General features: G+C 40.1%; 2 protein-coding genes across 4 annotated transcripts in view; both read right to left on the bottom strand.

Moving 5' to 3' along the window:
- The window catches only part of trip4 (thyroid hormone receptor interactor 4), an 89,764-nt gene extending 84,240 nt beyond the window's left edge, over positions 1 to 5,524 (bottom strand). For both annotated transcript variants that reach the window (XM_086107929.1, XM_086107930.1), the window contains exons 1-8: positions 5,366 to 5,524; positions 4,130 to 4,311; positions 3,092 to 3,222; positions 2,778 to 2,996; positions 2,609 to 2,687; positions 1,902 to 2,007; positions 1,598 to 1,813; positions 1,377 to 1,503 (exon numbers count right to left, since the gene is read on the bottom strand). In XM_086107929.1, the coding sequence (XP_085964055.1) occupies positions 1,377 to 1,503; positions 1,598 to 1,813; positions 1,902 to 2,007; positions 2,609 to 2,687; positions 2,778 to 2,996; positions 3,092 to 3,222; positions 4,130 to 4,311; positions 5,366 to 5,445 (1,140 nt within the window). In that variant the 5' untranslated portion in view covers positions 5,446 to 5,524. The remainder of the gene's footprint in view (positions 1 to 1,376; positions 1,504 to 1,597; positions 1,814 to 1,901; positions 2,008 to 2,608; positions 2,688 to 2,777; positions 2,997 to 3,091; positions 3,223 to 4,129; positions 4,312 to 5,365) is intronic.
- A 6,478-nt stretch (positions 5,525 to 12,002) lies between these two features.
- Positions 12,003 to 23,304, bottom strand: LOC147207358 (neuronal acetylcholine receptor subunit alpha-7-like). Of its 2 annotated transcripts, XM_086106505.1 has the most exons (11): positions 23,151 to 23,229; positions 21,809 to 21,900; positions 20,765 to 20,904; positions 20,462 to 20,506; positions 19,345 to 19,454; positions 16,222 to 16,301; positions 15,488 to 15,655; positions 15,029 to 15,223; positions 14,281 to 14,367; positions 13,928 to 14,037; positions 12,003 to 12,460 (listed from the first exon to the last, which is right to left on the bottom strand). In XM_086106505.1, the coding sequence occupies exons 1-11, from the start codon at positions 23,162 to 23,164 to the stop codon at positions 12,047 to 12,049; spliced, it is 1,455 nt and encodes a 484-aa protein (XP_085962631.1). In that variant the 5' UTR covers positions 23,165 to 23,229; the 3' UTR covers positions 12,003 to 12,046. The 2 variants fall into 2 exon arrangements, with proteins under 2 accessions (XP_085962631.1, XP_085962632.1); XM_086106506.1 differs by lacking the exon at positions 21,809 to 21,900 and having other exon boundaries at positions 23,151 to 23,304.
- Positions 23,305 to 23,564: the final 260 nt, after the last annotated feature.

Here is a 23,564-nt window from a genome sequence, read left to right as displayed (position 1 = left end):
AATTGCTGGAAAAACCAAAGATGTCGCCTTTGAAAGATTGAATAATGAAAAGCATACCAAGCTTTACTGCACCATGTTTAATATGGGGGTAAATTGTATCGACAGAGACACATGCAGTCTGGTCAATTTGAGTTAAAAGGAAGAGGAAGAAATACAGACAGGAGAACTATCAAGAGTTTCATTTCAGCGAAGTCCTGCATCTCTAATTTCGCCATTAGGATGCCCGAGTGTGCACAGCTTCAACGCAGGATGGGAGGTTATTTGCTTGAGCCATGTCTGTCATGATCATGCTAAGCTGCTCTATGATTTTTTTTTTAACTGGAGATGGATAAAGATTTAAGGGACTCTATGTAACGCATGATAAAATTGCATAATGGCGCAGCGAAATGAAAATTTAAGGTGTGAGAGTGTCATCAACAGGGTGCAACAGAAAGACCGAGAGAGATCGCATGCTCTTCTTGCGCAAAAGTATACACGTCACGTGACCTAAATTTCTAACCTTCAGAGCCTTTGCTTCATCACAAGGACTCACCAGTGCAATGTTCCCCATATGCTGTCGTAATAGTTCTAGAACGCACTCAAGGTGCATCTTTGATCTTCAACCTGTCCAGCTTGTACTTACATCTTATTATGTCCTTTTCATCAAACTGAGATGTGAATTCAGTTGGACAGAATATTGACTGATAAACTGCTGCTGCTACGGTCCTGTCAGCTTGACTGTGCAAATGAAGTCCGGAGTATATCGTACGGATGTGTGATTGGTCTGTGGATGGCGCAATATGAAATAAATAACTAAACAAATGGGAGAATAATGTGGAATTTTATGCCCTGCAATAGACCCTTTAGCATTAAGCCCGAGGCTCCATAGAGCAGGCTTCTTCGACAACTTTTGCAGCGGCTAAGGGACTGACAAAGTTCAACAAGTGGCAGAATAATATGAAACTATTAAGACACTATAATAAAGGCCACAGGGCTATATCGCCTGTGGGTTGATCTTCTCATGCCAACAATGTCAAGTGATTGCCAGGAAAATCAACAAATCTGGATTTTTTTTTAAAAAAAACATTCATTTTTATTCTGATAATCCCCTTAGTATTGTCGGCCATCATGTAGATAGAATGCACAGACGAATGTTCTCATTGGTTATTCTCCATCAAGAACTGTCAACTTTTTGCCATTACATTTTCAAACTATTCAATGATTATGTCGCCATTGAGTGGTCTTAATTCACAATTCCAATTAAGGAAGGCCCATTTCTTGACCTATATGTACTTTCTAGTACAAAGGAAGGCAGACTTCCTTTGAAAAAGTCTGTAGGAAAACAGAAGGAAAGCGGTAAAACAGAGGTGAGATACAGTGTGTAAAAAGCGACTTACTTCTGGTGCTCTCTGCTTTATATTGGGGTTGACCAGCTCTCTGAGGTTCTGTTCTCCACCTTGTCTTTTATACAATGGGGATTTGGCCACAGAGTCAATGTTCATTGCCTGGAGGGCCTCATCTAATCTGCATGGTAAAAATATCCAACAGTGAGCAATTGTGATTGACACTTGCAAGCATGAGACTCACGAGTGAAATGATGTAACTGCTTCATGCTCACCTGTTGTAGTACTCGTTCAAGTTGTTTCTCTCATCAAGGACTTGTCTACCAGCAAAGTCCAAGGTGATTTTCCGATCTTTACGCGATGCATGGCGAAGTTCGCGCAGCTCCTCTTCCTTTTTCCTTAGCTTGTCACGCTCAGCGGTTGACAACCACTGGTTTGATTCAGTGGCAAAGTAATCAGACTCATCATCAAGTACCTGAGTTCTCTTGACACTGCACATAAAACAGCAGCACAATGTTATATCAAACTTTTGTGATTCCGATTGGACTGAGACTTACAATACTGTATAACTTATTTTACCTCGTTCGGTCATATTCCAGCAGTTTGTCTTTGTGCTGGACAGCCTTCTCTAAACCAGCCTTCATCTTGGCTTCTTGATGTGCCAGGTAATCTCTTTCACCACAATCTGTCGCAAAGAAATATATGAATACTGTAAAATACAATGTAGGTACCGCAACAGTATATAAAATGCACCCAATGAATAGACCAAAATTTGAACTGTTTTTTTTTTTCACATTTTCAAAACTGGTGACTTTACTGTCGGGAATAAACACAATTGCAAACAGAAGAGAAAATACTGCTTGTGCCACAACAAAATCTGCACAACCAAAAAAAAAATTTAAAAAAAAAATATGGTCCAGAGTTTTCATTGATTCATTTACTAGAAGCTATGCAGGGGCTCAATTGCCTTTTTCAAAAGCCAGGTCAATCGCTTGACCAGAGAAGAGCTAAATACCGGTCACATGTTGAGAATTTATTTCAAAATGTGAACAGTCACCACTTCAACATGGAGCTCACTGAAACATTCATTAGTATTCATAAGTGTGATTTTGGTCAGTGAAAATTAGTTGAGATGAAAAATTGATGCTTGTGGGATTGAAAAATCCAAAATAACCGTCAGTCATTTTAGTTTAAACCGTAAACGCCAAAGAAAAGGTTACTGAACCAAGTTGCGACTTATACTACACAGTTCATATCTTGCAGTACTGCTAACCACAGATTCTCACCTCCCATCAGCTTCTTTCTTAGTTTCTGGCTTTTGTTTGAGTCTCTGAGCAGAATCTCCTGTTCCTCTTTGGTGCAAACCTGAAATGGGATAGAAAGATGTCCAAAGATAAAGATTAACTTTACATTATAATAGACTGGGGCAAAAAAGATGAACAAAATTTTTTGTACCAGACTACCACAGAAGAGACAAGGCCCGGATCCCTCTTGCTCGCATACAATGCGACCACAGCTGATGCAATTGTTGATGAGTCTGTGCTTCTGAGCAAGGCACTCACAGCTGTGCCGGCCGGGAAGTACAACTGTCAGCTTGTCCTGACCCTCTTTAGCATAAAGGTTTGTGAACTTATTTTTCTTTTTTGTTGAAGAAGTGCTGGTGCTTTCTTGAACCTGTAGGTGGAGAAAATAAGAACAATAAGAACATATTAAGCCGCAAATGTGTTGTATACAGATCATGATCAATATTCAAGGCAATGTGTACTGACCCTCATTAGATCCATGGGAGTTTTGACTGCCTCTGGTTCAGGGTCCATTTGGCTCACGGTCAACACCTCTTGTTTGTTCCGACCCTTACGTTTAGACTTCTTCTGGGAATCTTTGGTTGTATCTTGGGAGTCTAATTAATAAGAATAATGTTGTAAATTAGAGCCCAACTGATTATAGACCTTTCAAACATCTATAATCATTGATTACACAGAAAACTACACAAAAACTTGTATCCCTTGATGCAAGATGTTTGTCAGCCAAAAACAGCCATTCAAAGGTTCAGTCAATCAGTAACTCATACATATACGTTACAACTGATATGGAGGAATTGACCAGGGTGTCACTATTTCATATTTTACCGATGACACACTCCTACCAACAGTGAGGTTAAAGCTAGTGTTGGTGCGTTCGATGTTTGTGGATGGAACGAAAACCAAAATAGCAAGATTAGGTGCTATATTGAAAGAACACACTTTGGCATTGACAAATAATAATAAGAAGAAGAAGATCAATGACACTCGGTTGATAAAAGAGCAAGTTATGACTTATTTTCAATGTGCATGCATTGCCTTTGTTGGGAGCATTGCCGCCACCAACTTCACTGTGCTGGACTGTTACTGCATGTCGTATCACGGCAGTTGAAGTGCTTATGCTTTTGAAACCAGAAAATAGCTTGCTTCGTTGCATCACCGTTTACCGTAGGTGAAAGCCATCACTCATTTCAAACAGTTTCACAAAATGTATTTTAAGAACTTTATGGAAAATGTCAATAGAAAATTACCGTTAAAAAGAGAAAATGCTGTTACGGGACATGTAGGACCCAAAAGATTATTATGTGCATAATAGGCTGATTAATCAGCATTCTCAACTCAACGCAACTGTATTTATATCGCACCTTCAAACAGCCATTGCTGCATACAAAGTGCTGTACATTCTGTATTTATTTTTCCCCGATCAAATATCATAACCGTTTATTTATATTGTAAAATGAATATTTCAGAGACGCTTTACTCATATTGAAAATAATGCCTGCCCACCTCTTGTTGACATTGACTCTTTGAGAAGGAAAAGACCAGTTGTGTCTCCAGCCTGTCTCTGAGTCTTCTTCCACCTGAAGAGCAACTCCTCAATGAACTGTCCTTTCTTCCCATCTGTGCCCTGGAGAAGGTCGCCCACATACTCCTCAATCTCCTCAGCTTTTTCAATGGATATAATGTATCTAAACAACAGGATGACATACAATACAATTAACAGGAACATCATACTTGACTGTGCCCCGTCCTTGCAAAGGATGCTTGCATTTAATGTCTGGAAATCATATTTCTTGCATCAGTGATGGTTTGATAATATTCTATTTTTTTCCATAGAAATGCACACATTCAGTTCTATACATTAAATTTTAAGCTTCCAGTCTATAACAGGACAGTCAATAATCTATACTAGTTTAAGAATAGATTGTCCATATTAGATCAACTTCAATCGCGTATGCATGATCCTCACTTTAAAGGACAACTACACAATTGGCTAACATAATAATGAGCCTATTTTTCCCGTCAACAAACACGTTTTCCTTTTTTTTAAAGTTTATTTGAAACATTCATTTAAATTTTCCTAAACTTCAAATCCCTCCTCAAAAACCACTGGTTAAAACTGTTTTTTTTAAATTCAATATTCTGTTGTCTTTATTTGTGTTATGGTTATTGTTCTTGCTGTCATTATGTTCTCTTTTATTGTGAAAAGCGCCTTTGAGCGTCCAAAAAAAGAAGCGCTAAAAAAAACTAATAAAGTACTATTGTATGATTATTATTACAATGGAGCTGCAACACATACAATAAAATAACAGAACAGACAATACAATGATCAAGAAAAAAAATCATTTGAGATATTCTAAATAAATTCATTAGTTTAAATCATAAAACAATGAATAAATAATCACCAAACAAGTAAAGTATTTATTATCTGGAGATCACCACCTACTTTTACAGAATTATCCTTCAATGTCATATTCTTTCTATCTTTAAACAAAACAAAGGATTTATAAAGTGAGTTCAACTCACCAAGTGGTTGAAGGAGCTTGTCGTTAACTCGTAACCTGAGCCTGCTTGTTCACAAATTTAATGACAAGCTTTCATAAAAAGGACGTTGGGAGAAAATCAATCAATTTTTTGTAGTTTTTTTATTTCATCACATTCGTCTGACGAGCTAGCTTGACAAACGAACGTAGGTCAGTCTTCGCTTTAGACAGGCTGCAAGTCATCGAAAAGATTTCTTACTTGACGATATCTTCGGATGCCTCCAGACCAAACTTGCTCTGTAATTGCTCCAAACACCACCGCAACAAATAGTCTGCCATGTCACCACGCCAGTAAAAAATAGGTTGTCAAATCAACCAACTCGGGATCATGGAGATGTCTCCAACCGGTTGAATTATAGACCAGCACACGAAATGAACGGTGCAGCACGAAATGCCTTCCTGAAGAAAAAATTGTACGACTGGAACAGAGTTCCATACAACGCAGACAATAATAATAATAATAATAATAATAATTATAATAATAATAATTATAATAATAATACATTTTATTTATAAGCGCCTTTCACAACACTCAAGGACATTTTACAATCAAGGACAAAACAAAGAACAATAAACCACAGATAAAATTATAAATAATAAAAGAAGAGATCAATTTAAATTGAGTCTGTGATTTTGAATAGGTGGGTTTTGATAAGGGATTTGAACGTGGGAAGAGAATCAATATTACAGATGTTGGGTGGGAGTTCCTGAGTTTGGGGGCAGAGCGGCTGAAAGCTCTACACCCCATCGTGCTGAGACGGGCAGAGGGTAGATAGAGGTGGTGGGAGGATGAGGACCTGAGGGAACGAGGGGGTACGGAAATTTGAAGATCAAACAGATAGGGTGGGGGGGCGGTGTTGTGGGGGGCAAGGTTATGGATGGCTTTAAATGTATGGAGAAGTTTTTTTGTATTATTTTGTAGGTGATGTGATGAAAGGAGGGGGTTCAAGTGATGACCCGAGCTGAAGAATTCTGGACCCCTTGAAGTTTATGGAGGAATTTGTGATAGACACCAAAAAGAAGTGAATTGCAATAATCAATACGGGAGGTGACGAGACTGTGGACAAGGATAGCAAGACTTGACCTCTTGATTTGATCTCTTGACCTCTCTTGACCTCAAATTCAAAGGAAGGGACTAATCCCCCAAACTACATCTTATTTATCGCATCCAAAAGACAGAAACACAGAACCACTGTTATATTTTCTACTTTAGACGTGGAATAGCTCAAGACTTGATATAAACCTTTCCTATAGCGGTTGTCAGTAAAAGCAAGAGTAGGCGCACCACAAACAGTTTAAGTGTGGTTCTCAAAATCACACGAATTACAAATAATTTTGTATTTTACAATAATATTTACTTGGATTTATTATATGTACCTGTGGCAAGAAAGCAAAGCGTGGAGTCTTGTGCTGAAATGCACGGATGCAGTTTGTGAATAGGGCACTGATGAAATAAAGTTCTCAAAATATCTCTTTATTTTGCACATTTCCTCTTCTTTGCGGCAATTCGTTTCTTCTATGACAATCACATCATATTTTTGTGCTTCAATAAAAACATCTGTGTAGTAGAGAGCAACTTTTTTTTTTTAAATTTTACCATTGTAATATAAAAGGCAAAGGCTGATAAAGTAAAAAGGGTATACTGTACATCTAAAGGTTTGCTACGGCACAGCAGTATAAGGATTACTTACATAATTACATCCTTACTTGAGGAGTAACAGAATACATGTACCCGCATTACATACTCAGGCTACAAAAAGTGTAACTAGTTAGAAGACAAAGACACAGAATAAAATTACAGGTACATTAATTTAAATTGAAACTGAAATCTGATTAATTTGCAGGATTATGCAGGGGTTTTTATGTGGGGAAAGAGACACTAGCAGTTGAGTCAGCTTTCAAACTACTGGTAGTTGGCCAAACATTCTTTCCTACAGTAAAGATAATTGGTCACAATCTATCTCAATAGATCGCTGTTGCTCATTCCTGGTAAATTTTTGTTGGTCAGCAAGCAAGCAAATGACACAGATACATTTGGCCTAAAAGCGGTCGGTTTCGAACGCGGTTCAAAAGGAACGGGTGGTGACCGTTTGTATCATATTCACTGGAGGGCCTAATCATTTTAAATGCCGGTAACATTATCAAAGATATGTGTGAATTGTCAAAATCATCATGACTACTGGTTACTTGTGGGAGAGCTAACCTGACGCTCGCACCTTGGAAGTAAATATTTCACTAATTCCCGGCACAAATACCCCACATCTTTACTATTTAAACACCATATTACCACCATCATCATTTTTTTTCATGGTTGATGTCACGTATCATAGTCATCAAATCAAAATGATGAATTAGTGCATGTCTCTTTTTTTTTACCTTTCACACAAACACTGGTTACGTGGAAAGGTTTGAAAAACTTCATGAAGATAGAAAAACGAATTTACCCCGTGGAATGAAATTCTATCTATCTATCTATCTATCTATCTATCATAGCACCCACCCACCCATACATCCATCCATCCAAGCTATCTCTGCAACATATTGCACAAGTGGCTCGCATGTTTGCCTCGGAGTTCTTAAGGTTGGAATTGAATTCCGGATGCTAGGGCTTCCTTCCGTATTCCAAAACATGCATTAAACATCCACAAGACAGAAAAGACCAGATTTATTGTATTGCATTTTTTTTTTTATCCCAGCTGTCTTTGATCAGTAGGTGGGAGTACATACTGAACTGGTTGCCAGCCAATCGCAGGGCACACAGAGACGAACAACCATTCGCGCTCACGATCACACCCGGGGACCATTTAGAAAGTTCCATTAACCTGCCACACATGTTTTTGGAATGTGGGAGGAAACCGGAGTACCTGGAGAAAACCCACGCAGGCACGGGGAGAACATGCAAACTCCACACAGGAAGCCCGGAGCCACAATCAAACCCTGCACCTCTGCATTGTGAGGCTGATGTGCTAACCAGTCGATCACCGGGCCTTGCGCAAGTAATTAGTCGTATGTAACATATTACATTTTGGAAGTCACTTGCACAACATTTTTCATTGTTGACCGACACTAACCTCACACAGGAAATTGTGATATTTGAACTAAAAATTAACCCATGACACGAGACAAAGTTGAGGGCATGTTTCCAAACTACAGAAAGTGTTTCTCGAATTAGATGTAAGCACCACATCTTCTGAAAGTATCTTCAAATCTGAGTTCAGTGACTTCTCCTCCGCCCTCTCCCTCACCAGTACATCTATTATGTGTTAGAATCTGTTTTTGTGATGCACAATATAAAATTATTCTCACCAACAAGGTCTCATTCTCCACGAGGAAGATAGTCACTGATGTCTGCCTTTCTCACGGTTAAATCCAAAGACCAGCCCCCTTAATTCCAGGAGCCAAACATGAGGTCACATTTTTGGCTATCGAAGGGGAACCAGCGGAGAGCGATATCGCAGGTGCTCCTTAACATCACTGACAAGGAAATAAATGTCGGGAATAGGAAAAAACAAAGGAGACACATTGTTGTGAGAAAAAAAAACAATGTTTATTTTCTTGGATAAAGAAAGCAGTGGGACATTTGAAATGAGCGACTTAAAAGCAAGAGGTTCTCTGACAACCTTTGGAGTTAAGTACTAAGAGCGAATGATAATAATATTAATAATATAGTGAAAATGGTTACATAGTAATTATTGAGCACCGTCCAAACTCCAATCTATATGAAAAAAAAATGTGAGAAAGTGGTCTTGCCATGTTCATCATGAGGTTGCTGAATAAATTGAAATAGAAGGAGGACAAATAACCTATGACTAAATGATTATTATAGATTTTGTGATGTGATCACAGTATTCAGTGAACGTTCCCGTGGAAGACAGTTTAGAAGCAATTTCCTTCTGACAAAGGCAAGCAATACAGAAGGAATTTAGTGACAGAGCACTGTGCTTTTGTATGAAGAGGGCATAGAATAAGTAGAAAGAAAAGAAGTTGAGGTAGAAAGAAATGTTTGTCATCGAAGGTCGTACCAAAACTTTCTGCTGCACTGTGGACGACACTGAGTGACATTTTCTTCTACTGAAGTCCTCTGCCACCTCTTATGTTTTTTCAAGGAAATATGAGAAGACGTACCTGCGCAATTCAGTTGAAAAACAAACCAAAAAAAAAAAAATTGTGGTTGCACGTGCACCCCTTAAGTTCACTGCTCTGTATTTTGTTCAGCAGTGATTTGTGGTCACCCTGGAAATAGTCCTCATTTCCATCTTTTATTCGATAGCTGGCCTAGAACATGCAACGCTCTGTCCCCCTGACCAGCACCATCCATATTATAAAATGCTCCAGTGAGTCAAATGAGAGACACAGCTTGGAATTTTCAGGCAACTGTCCTATCGATCAGATTGTGAGTGTAGAGCAGTGGTCCTCAACTAGAAATGCTGTCGGCCCACTTTTTAAAATTTTTTTTTTAATAAGACCAAGGTCCGGTCCCATGCACGGTGGTCATGGGGAGCAGGGCTATATGCCCATTTAGTATGGTCAAGCCAAGCTTATACAAATCAACACTCCTCACAACCGACCAATAATGGGGTGCGTGAAAATAACGATTATTCACTTTGCCAGTACACAGCAAATAATGAGAGGTATTGTGTTGAGGCACAGGAACTCTTATATTTTGTTAAGTTGTGCCTGCTTAATAATAGAAATAGCCCTTTTAGGGAAATAAGACCTTTTTACTTTAACTTTGTTAAACAGTAGTTGTCTTTTTTTTCCCTTAATTTAACAAAAGCAAAACAAAATACTCATTTTACCAAAATAAATACTAAACATGAAAACAAAAATATCCTTTTCATTTGTACAATTCCCCTTTTCACATCCCCTCTGAAATCACTGAAAAATATATCAGAAGAGGAGTTAAGAACCATTTTAAATACTGACACAAGGGAGCACACGAATGTGCAGTGCTGTTCTTCCACTAAAGGTGAATGCAATGTCTGAGGCATGCAAATATTATTTGAGGACGCCATTGTGATGTTCATTTACCATGTTGCGCTATTCTGCTGTTAAACAGCTGCAAAGATCCCCGGGTAGACGGGAGCAAAACTGCACACAATCGAAACCTCCCGCGATTCGTCTTGTCTAATTGTCTGTGTGCGGCTCTCCTGGGCTGAAGCTGTAGGCACACTGTGGCGTCGCGCATGCGTCTGTTTCCTGACACAATCATCCATTTTGAATGCGTGTGTATTGGGATAGACGCGTGCTGACGCTTACGTATGGACACACCTTAAGTTCAGAGGAGCCAATCAGCGCATCGTATATGCTGACGCTTATGTATGGGCACACCTTAAGTTCAGAGGAGCCAATCAGCGCATCGTTATCGCCGACATGCCCTGCTCAGCCAGGGTCTCCAGTTAGTCAAAACATTATACACACACAGTCGAGCTGCTGCGGTCCTCTGCAATACATCTGTTAGTGCACGCAAAGACTACAACGGATAATTTTAACAAGCGATCGTGGTAATGCGCAGATTATAGTCTAAAAATATAAAATGTATAACGTAAAAATCACTTTATAATTGATTATTTTATACAATTTGCCGAGGGTCCGGACAGAGGAGGTCCGGACAGAGGAGGTCGGCGGTCCGGTCGTGGATCGCGGTCCGCCAGTTGAGGAAGACTGGTGTAGAGCCATCCTCAGACCCACATTAGAAACATGAGGAACCCATCACAATATCGCAGTCCAGGAGGAAGGAATGTACTGACATCCGTGGCAGACTGCAAGCCAAACCGTAATGCACCTTTGAGCCTATGGGATTCAGCCACACCTTCCCACTGACAGTCTGATTTCCCAAAAGAAAACTTTGCAAGATTTACAGAAAGTACAAAATAGGCCAAAATCCCACGACATTGAATACTTAAGGTAGAAAAGCGCTGTACAAGCGAAAGCCCACCTACCACTTACAAAGACCATTCCCATAGATGATGGGGCCCGGCACGTGGTGCGTCATCTACGTTATGGGAATGTCGGCCCCAGGTAGAGTTTCCACTTTCAGTTGCGCTCCTTCCTTCACCACAAAAGACCAATGCAAAGTCCGAATCACTGCACACACTGCGCCAACCTGCCTGCAAGATACTTATACTTCTCCACGTAGGGCAGGATCTTATCGATGAGCACTTCACCCTTTTCCGATTGAGTATCATGGTTTTAGAATTGCAGATGCTGGTCAGCATCCCAACCGCTTCACACTTAGCTATAAACCACTCCAAGAGTTGAAAATTTGGGCTTTAAATCATGTCGAGGTCGAATGTGAACGAATGAGCGTTCATATTGCAGACACATCGTACTTGCAGTTGTATTGTATACACTCTTCAAATGGTTTAAATCAGATTTGGGACTTTGGCATTCATTTGTTAAGTTTTGCTGCTCTCCTGCATGGGTGTAGCCAAAAACAAAATAAGAACAGGTATCATTTTGAACCTACAACTGTGCGGTAGAGCGGCCTCGTATCGTCGAGCTTCTAGGCGTGATTAAATAATCCAACTGAGGATATACAGTCTTCTGCTAATTGATGTGATTATAGCAAGCATTAAGATAAAATAACCAGCACACGTTCATTTGTGCAGATCCATCAAATAAAGTTCCAATAAAGAACTTGTTTGAATTAATGGTTGTAATGTCACAATAATGGTAAAAAGTCAAGGGACTGACTCCTTTTGCAAGGCACTGTACATTCAAATGCTAGCCATACCCTGGCAGTATATGGATAACTAACATACAATATATAGTGATCCACCAGACTGACTGTTTCTAGATGACCACGTGCTTAAAAAAATGATAAATAAATGATGTGAATTTTTGCCTTCACTGTGGCATTTATTTTTGTACCACATTCTCAAAAGAGCACGTTGGAAACATCCTCAGTAAAGTTTGGTGTTGACATAAGAAACCCAAAGGTGCAGAGGACAATGAATGTCAAGAAAATCACGAAACAAAGACGATCGATCACAGCAGCAGCAAATTTCCAATCACTGCGCATGGCCTCCACCTGTTGCTGGTCACGGAAACGTTTAGCAATATAGCGCACTTCATCAAGGATGTTGGCGAGCTCTGATTCGCTGCTGCTGACTGTGGGGCTCGGATATTTGGTGAGGAGAAGCTCTCCCTCACCAGGCTCTGGTGAGGCCGAGTGACCACTCTCCATTCTGGCTTTGACATCCATGCTGGTCGGATTGCTTTGTGTTTTGTCCTCACCTGGACGCTTCATGCGCAGAAACCAGGCACACCATTCAAGGAGGCCCACACGGATCTTTGGAATCAAGCAACAAAAAGAGATATGACTCATTAATATTGTTCATATGAAATGCATTGCTGAGTTATCCCATGAGGGATGTCACCAAATCACGAAGCAGCTCTTTCAGTAACCTATCCTCACAAGGGTTGCGGGGCGTGCTGGAGCCTATCCCAGCTGTCTTCGAGCAGTAGGCAGGGGACACCCTGAACCGGTTGCCAGCCAGTCACAAGGCACACATAGACGAACAACCATCCGCGCTCACTCTCAAACCGAGGGACAATTATGGGTGTGTGATTAACCTGCCACACATGTTTTTGGAATGTGGGAGGAAACCAGGGCGGCCCGGTAGTCCAGTGGTTAGCAGGTCGACTTCACAGTGCAGAGGTACCGGGTTCAATTCCAGCTCCGGCCTCCCTGTGTGGAGTTTGCATGTTCTCCCCGGGCCTGCGTGGGTGTTCTCCGGGTACTCCGGTTTCCTCCCACATTCCAAAAACATGCATGGCAGGCTGATTGAACGCTCTAAATTGTCCCTAGGTGTGAATGTGAGCGTGGATGGTTGTTCGTCTCTGTGTGCCCTGCGATTGGCTGGCAACCGATTCAGGGTGTCCCCCGCCTACTGCCCGAAGACAGCTGGGATAGGCTCCAGCACCCCCCGCGACCCTAGTGAGGATCAAGCGGTTCGGAAAATGGATGGATGGAGGGAGGAAACCAGAGTACCTGGAGAAAACCCACGCAGGTACGGGGAGAATATGCAAACTCCGCACAGGAAGCCCAGAGCCAGAATCAAACCCTGCACTTCTGCACTGTGAGGCCGACGTGATAACCAGTCAATCACTGAGGCGCCTAAATTCTGAGTAAATTTATCGTATTTCTTCCCCTTTATTTTCATTATAATGAATGTAAATGTCAAGTCTACATTTATGTGCATGCTGTAATGCCTGATTTTGTTAATATTTATTTTATTTCGTCTTTTCAATTGCACTGTTCATCCAGAAACTTTTCATTTGATATACTTTTGTGAATGGGAGTTGAATCTTGGACAAGCCCTTCTGGCTTCATTCCCTCCTTGTGCTTTTTTAAATTGTGCTAAATGAATTAGGTGTGTTCGTATATGTTCAAACATATTTGCAAACCACTGCCACCATGTTGCGTATCAATAATGAGACTTGATTGTATGTCGATGAACATTTCATGCCACTCGTTCTCACATCACACCATTACAGAGTCCCACAGCGTATCTTCTCACTCATCTCTATACTGAAAGTTGCATTTCACCCTGGCGAGGGCAGTTTAGAGTTCCCAACAGTTGTAGTGTGTTGGCTTGCCAAAAGCTTACAGGAACTACCTGCATGTGTCTGCCAATACAGTACAAGTTTTAGGATTGGATTTTATTTCAACAAGAAATAAACCAGTCCAACATAAAGGTTAAGCTGAATGCAATGTGAGGATGATTTTCTCTCATTCAACAAAATGGACACTCACCCACTTTGGCATCCTTACTGCGTTAGGGTCACGATGGTGAACTTGTAGGACCACAACCGTGAGAATCACAGAGAGCGCAACAATGCCCATGGTAATGACAAAGTACTGAACTAGAAAGTGAAAGAATAGTGGAAAATATTATTGGTCAATTAGTTCATCCATCGGATACAGTATACCACTTCTCCTGATCGGTGTGGGGTAAACTGGAGCCTGTCTCCTCTGATTCAGGGCTCAAACAAATTGTAGTTCAAGTGCAGATATGAAAGAATGATGCAAATACCCGGCCAGCGTTTTGGGGGGCTGCTTAATTTAATTGAAACCCTTCCAGACAGATTCTGAAATTCCCCGCTTACCTATTAGAGGGGCAGAGTCTGAAGTGGCTGGCATAATTTCTGCGAGTAGCAGCATGAAGACGATGAGGGAGAGTAGGACTGTGATTCCTGAAAATACCAAATCTCAGTTAGTGTTTCAAAACCAAACCTGCAAAGCCTTTGCATCTTACATACAAACATGCAGAACAACACATATTGTTTTGATGAAGTAACTGTTACTGTCATTTAAAGAAAAATTAGTTTCGGGAGACCCCAAAAATCCCATGTTTGTTGAATGGTAAACATTGCATCGTTACACAAAGCACACGCTTTTTAACACTTGAGAGTTGTCAGTAATTTGAAAAAATAGCACACTTGTGTGGACTAACTAATAATATAGAGTTTTTAAAAATACATTTTGCCATAAGAGGTTTCGGCCTGACGCCAGTGATGTGTACGTGTGTGTGCATGTGCATGTGCATGTGCGTGTGTGTTATTGTGAAAAATTTGGTTGCGGGAGACGAATATTACTTTTTCAGCATCACCACTTGCTTATTTCACAACTAGTCAAACTTGTTAAGTGAAACTCTAGCTAGCATGAACCTTACATGAACGAACGGCTTTGTGTTACAAGCAATTACTTAATTTGGAGGTAAATTTTAACTCTGATGCTAAATAGACCCCGTTTTTATTAGGATGTTATTAGGCTATCAATACAAATTTAAATTCCAGAGGAATCACAATTGTCGGGTACATAGAATTTTAACAAAATTAAAGCGAATAACTCTACCCAGCGTTGTCTTTTCCCCTGAGTCAGCAGGCAGCAGGAAGACAAAAAGGGCCAAAATGGAGATCAGGATACAGGGGATGAGCAGATTGAGTACATAGAAGAGAGTCCGTCTGCGCATCACTATGGTGTACGTGACATCAGGATAGGGTTCCGTACAGCACTCATAAATGCGGTTATTCTTCTTTCCTGAAACCACTGTGAGGCAAAATGAAACATAATTGAGTGTACTCATGGAAAATCTGGAAACAGTTCATGCAAAAAAAATGATTGTTTCACAGTATCCATCCATCCCTCTAGTTCTGGGCGACATGGACAAAATGTTATATCTTGATACTCATGACAGATACCTCAATAACGATATGATAACAACAGAGATGGGCATTCCATCCCGAGGATGCCACAAAAAGCGCCTTGTATGAGAATCCATGGTTGTGATGCACAATGTCAAATTATTCTTACCAACAAGGTCCCATTCTCCATTCGGAACATATTCACTGATGTCTGCCTCGATCAGTGATAAGTCTAAAGACAAGCCCCCATAAGTCCAGGAGCCAAACTTGAGGTCACATTTCTGGATGTCAAAGGGGAACCAGCGGGTATCAATTCGGCAGGTGCTCTTAAATATCCCTGACAGGGAAATAAATTCAAATAAGGAATTAAGAAGACACATAGTAGGGTGACATCATATTCATCTACTCTAAAGGAAGCAGTGACACGCATGAAGTAATGAGACCCCCCAAAAAAGCAGCAGGAAATCAACATCAGGAGTTCATGTATTGAGAGGAAATAATAATATGGTCAATGAAGACAGTAATCATTCAGGAGGCAAGTGCCATCCAAATAATGATTAAATGCATAGCATTGAGAAAGTGATGGTTGAGAGGCAATTTCTTCAGACGAAGTCAATCAATGCAGAAGAAACACATTGAGAGAGCCATTAGTGCTGGAATTAATTCAAATGATGAGGCAAGAGGACAGGACAGATCTTTTTCTTGAAGGATGAAGAGGGGATGAAGCGTTTCACAGTGAAGGGAGTAATCAACGACAACAGCTTCTGTCACACTAATGCACATGTACTTCAAAATTGACAAACATAACGGGACACTTGAGTTACTGAAGGCTCATTAAGGTAAAATGAATGTGTTCAATAATGCTTTTGTGCAAGCGCGAGGGTGGACTACAATTTTCCTTACCTGGAGGGATACGCAAGCATTTGCCAGAGGAGCTAACCATAATTTTGGAATTGAAGGTGGGATCAAAGTTTTGGTCGGCACTGTGGATGACATAGATTCTATTTTGACACACCTTTCAAAGCCATTTTTGACTGGACCTGTAAAAACACTTTTATCATGCAAAAGCACCAGTGAGTGAGCATGCACCGTACTGAATATTTGAATGATGACTTTGTAAAATGTCAACACCCTGCTATTAAATTGAATTGCAAGGGCACCTTGGCAGCATTTTTTAAAATCTGGTGTTTTACAGTGGAGGGTAGGAACAGAACACAAGCTTTTCCCTTAACTTAATATAAGTCTTGTTTGATCGCTCAGTCTTGCATGTGTGTTTTGGGGTCCTACTTTATAAAAACGATGTCAAAATAGTGTATTTTTTTTCAGTTGGCATAATTAGCTAATTCAATTGTTCTGGTATGTTGGTTGTTTTGGCCTTTCTTTTTAGTTCTGTTCTGAATGCAGTTAAAATAAATACAAAAATAAATAAAATAGCGTGGTTGCAAATCCTTGAAAGTATTTTATTTACATGTGTGTACTTTGTGCAACTTGGCTTCAATTGTTCTCACTAATGACAGGTGCAGTACGGTACACTGAGAGCCATCTGAAAGTAAATGACTTTTACACGAGTGGTGCCATTATGGTTGTGTACATGCTGTATAGGACATCTTAAATGTCTTGCATACTGTCATGATTCTGCTTTGTTTCAGTTCCGGCTACAGTGGAGTTCAGTCAAGACTGCCATGCCGACCGCCCAGTGTTGGATTTTTCGCCTTGCTCACGACTCTGTCTCCAAGTGTTCGAATTTTATATTATATGTTTATGCTTCGCCATATTTTTTGCATTATTTTGCATGAAAGTAGTTTTTTGTTTGTTAATCATAGTCTCGGTTTATATTGTATGCATTTTGGGGTTTCTTGTCTTTTCAGAACAAGACATTTTGATTCATTCTTGTCCTTGCCTTTTGCAAGTGTTTTTGGTTTGTTTCATTTTTTCTCTTTTATTGTAACGAGCATCATTTGATGTACTTTGTCGGTCTTGTGCATTTTTTGTATTACGCCACTAAAATTTTTTGTCAATTATCTGAGTGCACATTTGACGAGTCAATTTCTGTCCAGAGAACTCTGAATTTCCTGACAGATACTACTGTGAGCAGTGTGTCCTTTTCTGCTTTTCTCTTTTTGTGTAACTACAGTATTTCTAAATGTGAAAGGAGGTTCCCTAATTGTTTTGTCCAAGATTGTACAGCAAATACTTTATTTACCTTAAAACCACATTTTTTGTTGATTACTATTTATTTATTTGAGGTTTATTTTTTTCAAAAGCCTTGCTTTTTTGTTCTTTTTGTCTTTTGTTTTGTCACATGTTGCTTGTTGTTTCATCGTGTGGACCTGATATGGACTGTTTTCAGCGTTTTTTGGCCACGACATTCGTCAAAGGAGAAGTATCTGTGCTTGGTGGTTGCGCCTTCTCGGCAGCACGCCTGTACCAGCACAGATTTTGATTGGGAGGAATGTCGGCGCCATTGACTGTCGGTGCTGGACAGACCTTGTGTTTTTTGCGCCTGTAATGGGCAGCATTTTTCACAACCCTGTTTTGTTCAGTGGAGATGTCGGCACTGTTGGACAGTCGGTGTTGGTGCGGCTGGATGGATGGCTGCTGAAGTTGAGGATGAGGAGAGAGGAGCGTTGGCGCAGAGCGCCGATGCGTATTTGGAACCGAGAGCCGCCACTTGGAATTGAAATGGATTTCCATGGGACAGGAGAAGTGAACCAATCTCTTTTTTCGTCAATGGATGCTACAGCTTCTTGTTGACTTTGAAACTTAGCTTGTAGCCGACGTGTGCACATTTTGAGCGTGACGTCTCTGATCCACTTTGATTCTCTCCTCTTTCATCTCAAACTGCTTCAAACAACAAAGCGTGTGACGGAAAAGTGGTTAGGACTGCCCGACTGTCCGTGTTTTATGTTATGTGTTCTGTTTATCATTTTACTTTATGTTAACTGTTTTGTTAAGCGCTTTGTTACAGCTGCCGCTGTTGTGAAAGCACTATATAAATCAGCATGTATTGTATTGTATTGTATTGTCAGTAAAATATCCTGTATACTGTTTTTCTTTAACTTTTGACAGCATGTTCCGATTTGTGGTCTCAAAAAGTGGCAACAAACAGAAATGGTTCACTTTTCCATGCTCTGTATGCTCCATGTATGTTCTGCATCTGCATTGAACCCAGTCTCAACTTGATGGTTCAGTACAAATGGATGGGAACGATTTTTACCATGAGTAAAGGATAACCGAACTGAGTTTGCCTAATTTCACTTTCTTGCAATGAACTTTCCTTGCAATAAATGACAAATCAAATTTGGTTGCTCCCATCATTTTTGTTTATGAATATTTGTATTTATTTCAAGTTAAAGTAACTAGTAAATTTGGGTTTCAAAAACGTTCTAGTAGAGATGAATTCATTATGACCTCAAATAAACTTAGTGTCATGTTATTAATGCTCATATTTCATATAGTGACAAAACATTTAAGGACACAAATACTGTACGCTATTGACAGTACGTATAATACGCACCGTAAGTCAAGGACATATGTAAGCAACAATAACAGCAGCACCACCGCTACTACTACACATAATATCCATCCATCCATCCATTTTCCGAACCGCTTGATCCTCACTAGGGTCGCGGGGGGTGCTGGAGCCTATCCCAGCCGTCTTCGGGCAGTAGGCGGGGGACACCCTGAATCAGTTGCCAGCCAATCGCAGGGCACACAGAGACGAACAACCATCCACGCCCACACTCACGCCTAGGGACAATCTAGAGCTTCCAATCAACCTGCCACGCATGTTTTTGGAATGTGGGAGGAAACCGGAGCACCCGGAGAAAACCCACGCAGGCCTGGGGAGAACATGCAAACTCCACACAGGGAGGCCGGAGCTGGAATCGAACCCGGTACCTCTGCACTGTGAAGCCGACGTGCTAACCACTGGACTACCGGGCCTTACACATAATATAAAATTGTTAAAGTGCTCCTTTACACCAAAATCTGTCATGCTGCATTCACATGCGCATCCAGTTGTACCTGTTATAAAGTAGAATATCAGGCTTCCAAAGGAGATCACCAGGAATTCGTAGAGTGTCCAAGCCCTCATACTGAGCTGCATCCCATTTTAAATTATAGTCATGCCAGGACTGTGGAGCAAAGAATTACAATTATAATTATATAGCATTTTCTCACAATTCACATGCCATTCGAGAAAGCAGGTTTTGTAAGAACTAAGTTAACCCACAGATGTGGGGAATTTTGAATTATCCAGTCCAGAAAATCGGTACGAGAAGTTCAGAGTCATTGCTTCTCAAAACATATCGCTACAAACTGCTGGCTGACTTTGTGTCAGTCCCCTCCCACCTGAGACAAACATGACTTAGCTGGAAATGTGAAGTCCTTGCGTGAAAAAGTGCATTTGAACGTCTACATTCACTTGCGCATTATGTGCACGTGTTCAGCTCAAAGTGAACATACTCAGAGTTGGTTGGACTAATTAAGATCAGTCATTCTCGGACTGAATATTTAGAGTTCTCAATTTCAGAGGAAGTCAACTCAAAGTTGAACCACCTTTCTGGGATAACCCCCAATTTAGCAATTCAGCAAGCCGAAGCATGATGCCACATAAAAGTCTGAAACTCCACGGAGTACCAACACACATAAGCACATACACGACAATAGAGGCAGACAGTGTTGAACTAAGTTTAATGAAGAGATATATTTTCACCAATTGATGGGCAGGATGAGTCTTTCAGTTAATTGCGAACCATTTTTTAAATTGCACAATAAACTAATACAATATTGATGATTTTGTCAGTCTTGATGTAAAAAGTACGGTTTCACTGCTGCCTCTTGTGGGTAGAATGAGGGGAAAAGAGTAAACAAGTCTTCAGAAAAGGTCCAGGGTTTACAAAAAAGTGGTATACTGTATTCCACATGCAGGGTGCATCATTTAAAGCGGACATGGGTCACTTGAAACATACTCGTGAATAAACCTTTTCAAATGTTTACATTTCTGATTTGAAATAAAACGAAACATATATTTGACATTGTAAATTTTTCATAGGCCATTTGTGAGCTTGTATTCCCCAAAAAGGCCTTCTATCAACAAACTAATGCTTTTATTGCAAGTGTTCAGACTTGGAAATCTTACCATTTGCAGCCAAATGTTGGTTGTCAACACCTGGCTCTTCTCATCCTTTGAGAAGAAGAAAAAAAAATGATCGATTGTGGCACCTATGAGTTTAAGATTGATAGTTCATCATGGGCTGGCATTTGATAGCTCTTCAAAATCCAATTAGATTACATACATGTATGTACAGTATATATACTGTGTATATATATATATATATATGTGTGTGTGTGTGTTTGTTTTCAAACGTAATTAGCAAATTGGTAGGTACTTGTAGCGTTTCAATAGTAACAATAATAATAATAATAACAACAAGGTACACACCACATCCATGATCTGCCTCAGGATGATGCCGACTTCAACGTTAAGAATCTGAGACTCATTGTAGACTGGTCTCTCCAGTTTATTGTATCTATGCAACAGATCTTCAAACAGTCTGCTTTCACTTGGCCCTTGAATAGAAACTATATATACAGTATATAATTAGACAGTTTTAGTGTCCATTATCACTATTTGCTATTTCAGTTGGACAAAGCACTTTGTAAATATGTATTTTTAAAGATGCTATATATATAAAGTTATTTCACAAGCAACCATGATTGGTGTGAAACAATTCAGACATTTCCAATCATCTGTAATGATTGTTTTGTTTAGATTACATTTGTTTTTGTTTCATGATTTGCCTTGTCTTCCTGTATGCTTTTGTCTTCTTTGTTTCCACGTTGTTCTCGTCATCCTGGTCCTTTGTGTTAACCAATCAGCTCGCTCCTTTGTGTCTAGTCCGGACATTCCTTGTTGTCTCGTCAGTTAGTTCACTTCTTCCTTTCAGTCTTTGTTGGGTCATTGCTTCTGTTGGTGATCCTGTCAGTTCCCGTTTGAGAGTCCAGTCCTATTTTTGGTTCATTACCTGTGTGCAGTCCTTTGGACTCCTATTCATTAAGTCTTTATGATTCCGTATGCTTTGTTTACCCTTTTGTTATTTCCATCCATCCATTTTCTAATCCGCTTATCCTCACAAGGGTCGCGGGGCGTACTGGGGCCTATCCCAGCTGTCTTCGGGCAGTAGGCGGGGTACTTCCCAAACAACCGTCCGCTCTCACACTCACACCTGGGGACAGAGTGTTCCATTAACCTGCCACACGTGTTTTTGCGGGGTTGGACAGGGGAATATGTGACGATGAGCAGATTGGATGTTGCTAAACGGATTCCGCACTGACTGATTGGTACAACATCTGAAGTGTTGGAGGCGCTGCAATGGAGGATTCTGCATTGACCAACTGGGCCAGGTTTTGAGGAGGAACTACTTCACTGAGTGTGTCTCCTTGCAGCGCTTCATCAAATAACATTATTCGAACTATCAATATATACCTCCATATTTTGTTAAATATTGCCCACTCTGCATCATTGCAGCCTGGTCGTCCTGGTAGTAGGATTCCCATCTTGTTTGATAAAGAAACGTTCTGTTGGAACAGAGAGTATGGCTAAAAAGGGCTTTTTCATTCATTATTTATTCTGTCTTGAATATGGACTTTGCTGGGTAAACAAGAACAAATAAATAAACCTGTTGAGGACATCAATACGTGTCAAAGTGCAAAGATTTGTCAGTGTATGCGTTTTAATGAAACCAGGCCCATTCTAAGCATCAATAACTTTAGTCAGCTAAGAGTTATGTTTATACAACACACTTTATCAGGAAAGTACATTGGCACAATCTTTCAGATGAGAATCATGAGATTCACAAAGCTCTATTAAAAGAAACAGGTAGATTCACAAATGCAGTCAGAGAGGTGTAATCCAAAATTTTGGGGTTGTTGTTTGTGCGGTGTAGAACCATTTTGAAAGGAACATCCTACATTGCGTTGTATTGCAATTGTACACCACTGTAAATTACACTTACATTAACAAGCCTAATGCTGTTCTCTGGTATGCCAATCAAAGCTTAGCACTATGTTTTGTTTTATTATCTTCTTAAATCGACCAGAAAATAGAGTGTGATACAACGTTTGGATTGTTTGAGTTCAGAGATCCAGCTATATATTGATCGCTGCAGTTATGCATGAATTCTTGGAACCATGAAAATTGTGTAAACAAATACTAGTTCAGTGCGCACAAGTACTGTGCAACCTGGACCAGTGTTTCACAAAATCTACTGAGCCAAGTTACATAAATTTCATTTGGGGAAAAAAAATCTCATTAAACCACTCACCAAACCAATATTGGCACAAAAAGTGGACATCCAAACTAATTCTGTATTTGTGGTTTAACTGGCCTATTGATGGCATAAATGGAGGGAGGGAAAAACAATACGTTGTCATTTAAAAAAAAACAGATGAAGTAAACACGGCTCATTTTCTGATATCTCACAAACCATTGTATTCTCCCCAGTATACTGGTTGGAGAGGGACTGAGGGCACTTAAGATCTCTCTCTCTCTTTCTCACTCTTTCTCTGTATATAGATAGATAGATAGATAGATAGATAGATAGATAGATAGATAGATAGATAGATAGATAGATAGATAGAGAGATAGATAGATAGATAGATCTATTTTTTTAAGCTCGACACGATACAACATGAGTGACCCCAGCAAATACAAACAAGGACAGTGCAGGAGTCATGCACCACAGTGACTGTAAGAAAAAGTGAAAAGTCTTTGAAAAATCCATCTGAGTGAATTACATTTTGATTGAACAATCCTCATGGCTGCTTACCTTGGACAGTGCATGCACTCACCAGCAGAACAAGCAAAACATGATGTGTGTCCATGATGGTCCTGAAGAGGAAATGGAGGACAAATGTGGATCCTAGTGGGGTGGCTTTTTGTATCACATTTGTGGAAACGTGTGTTCGTAGAATGACTCCTCCTACCAGATTACAAACATTAACATGGCATGCTTGAAAATGTAATGAAAAGGTTATTGAATGTAGAAATGAATACCCTTCACACAATATATTGTTTTGGGTTATGTTTTGTAGGTCTGTGAAAAAAATACACAGATATAAGTATTAAAAGTATTTTTGCAACATGTTGTGCAATGGACTTGTAGTTGAGGAATGTTGGTTGAATCGGCAAATGAGTAACACCCAGATGCAGCTGGAGTTCACTTGACCTTGAAGTGAAAACA

This window comes from Hippocampus guttulatus, chromosome 3 (assembly GCF_054856545.1).
Source record: "Hippocampus guttulatus isolate MCC_2025c chromosome 3, RoL_Hgut_1.0, whole genome shotgun sequence".
NCBI classification, from domain to species: Eukaryota; Metazoa; Chordata; class Actinopteri; order Syngnathiformes; family Syngnathidae; genus Hippocampus; species Hippocampus guttulatus.
The sequence above is the reverse complement of the archived record's forward strand: the minus strand, read 5'-3'. Positions and strand labels throughout refer to the sequence as shown.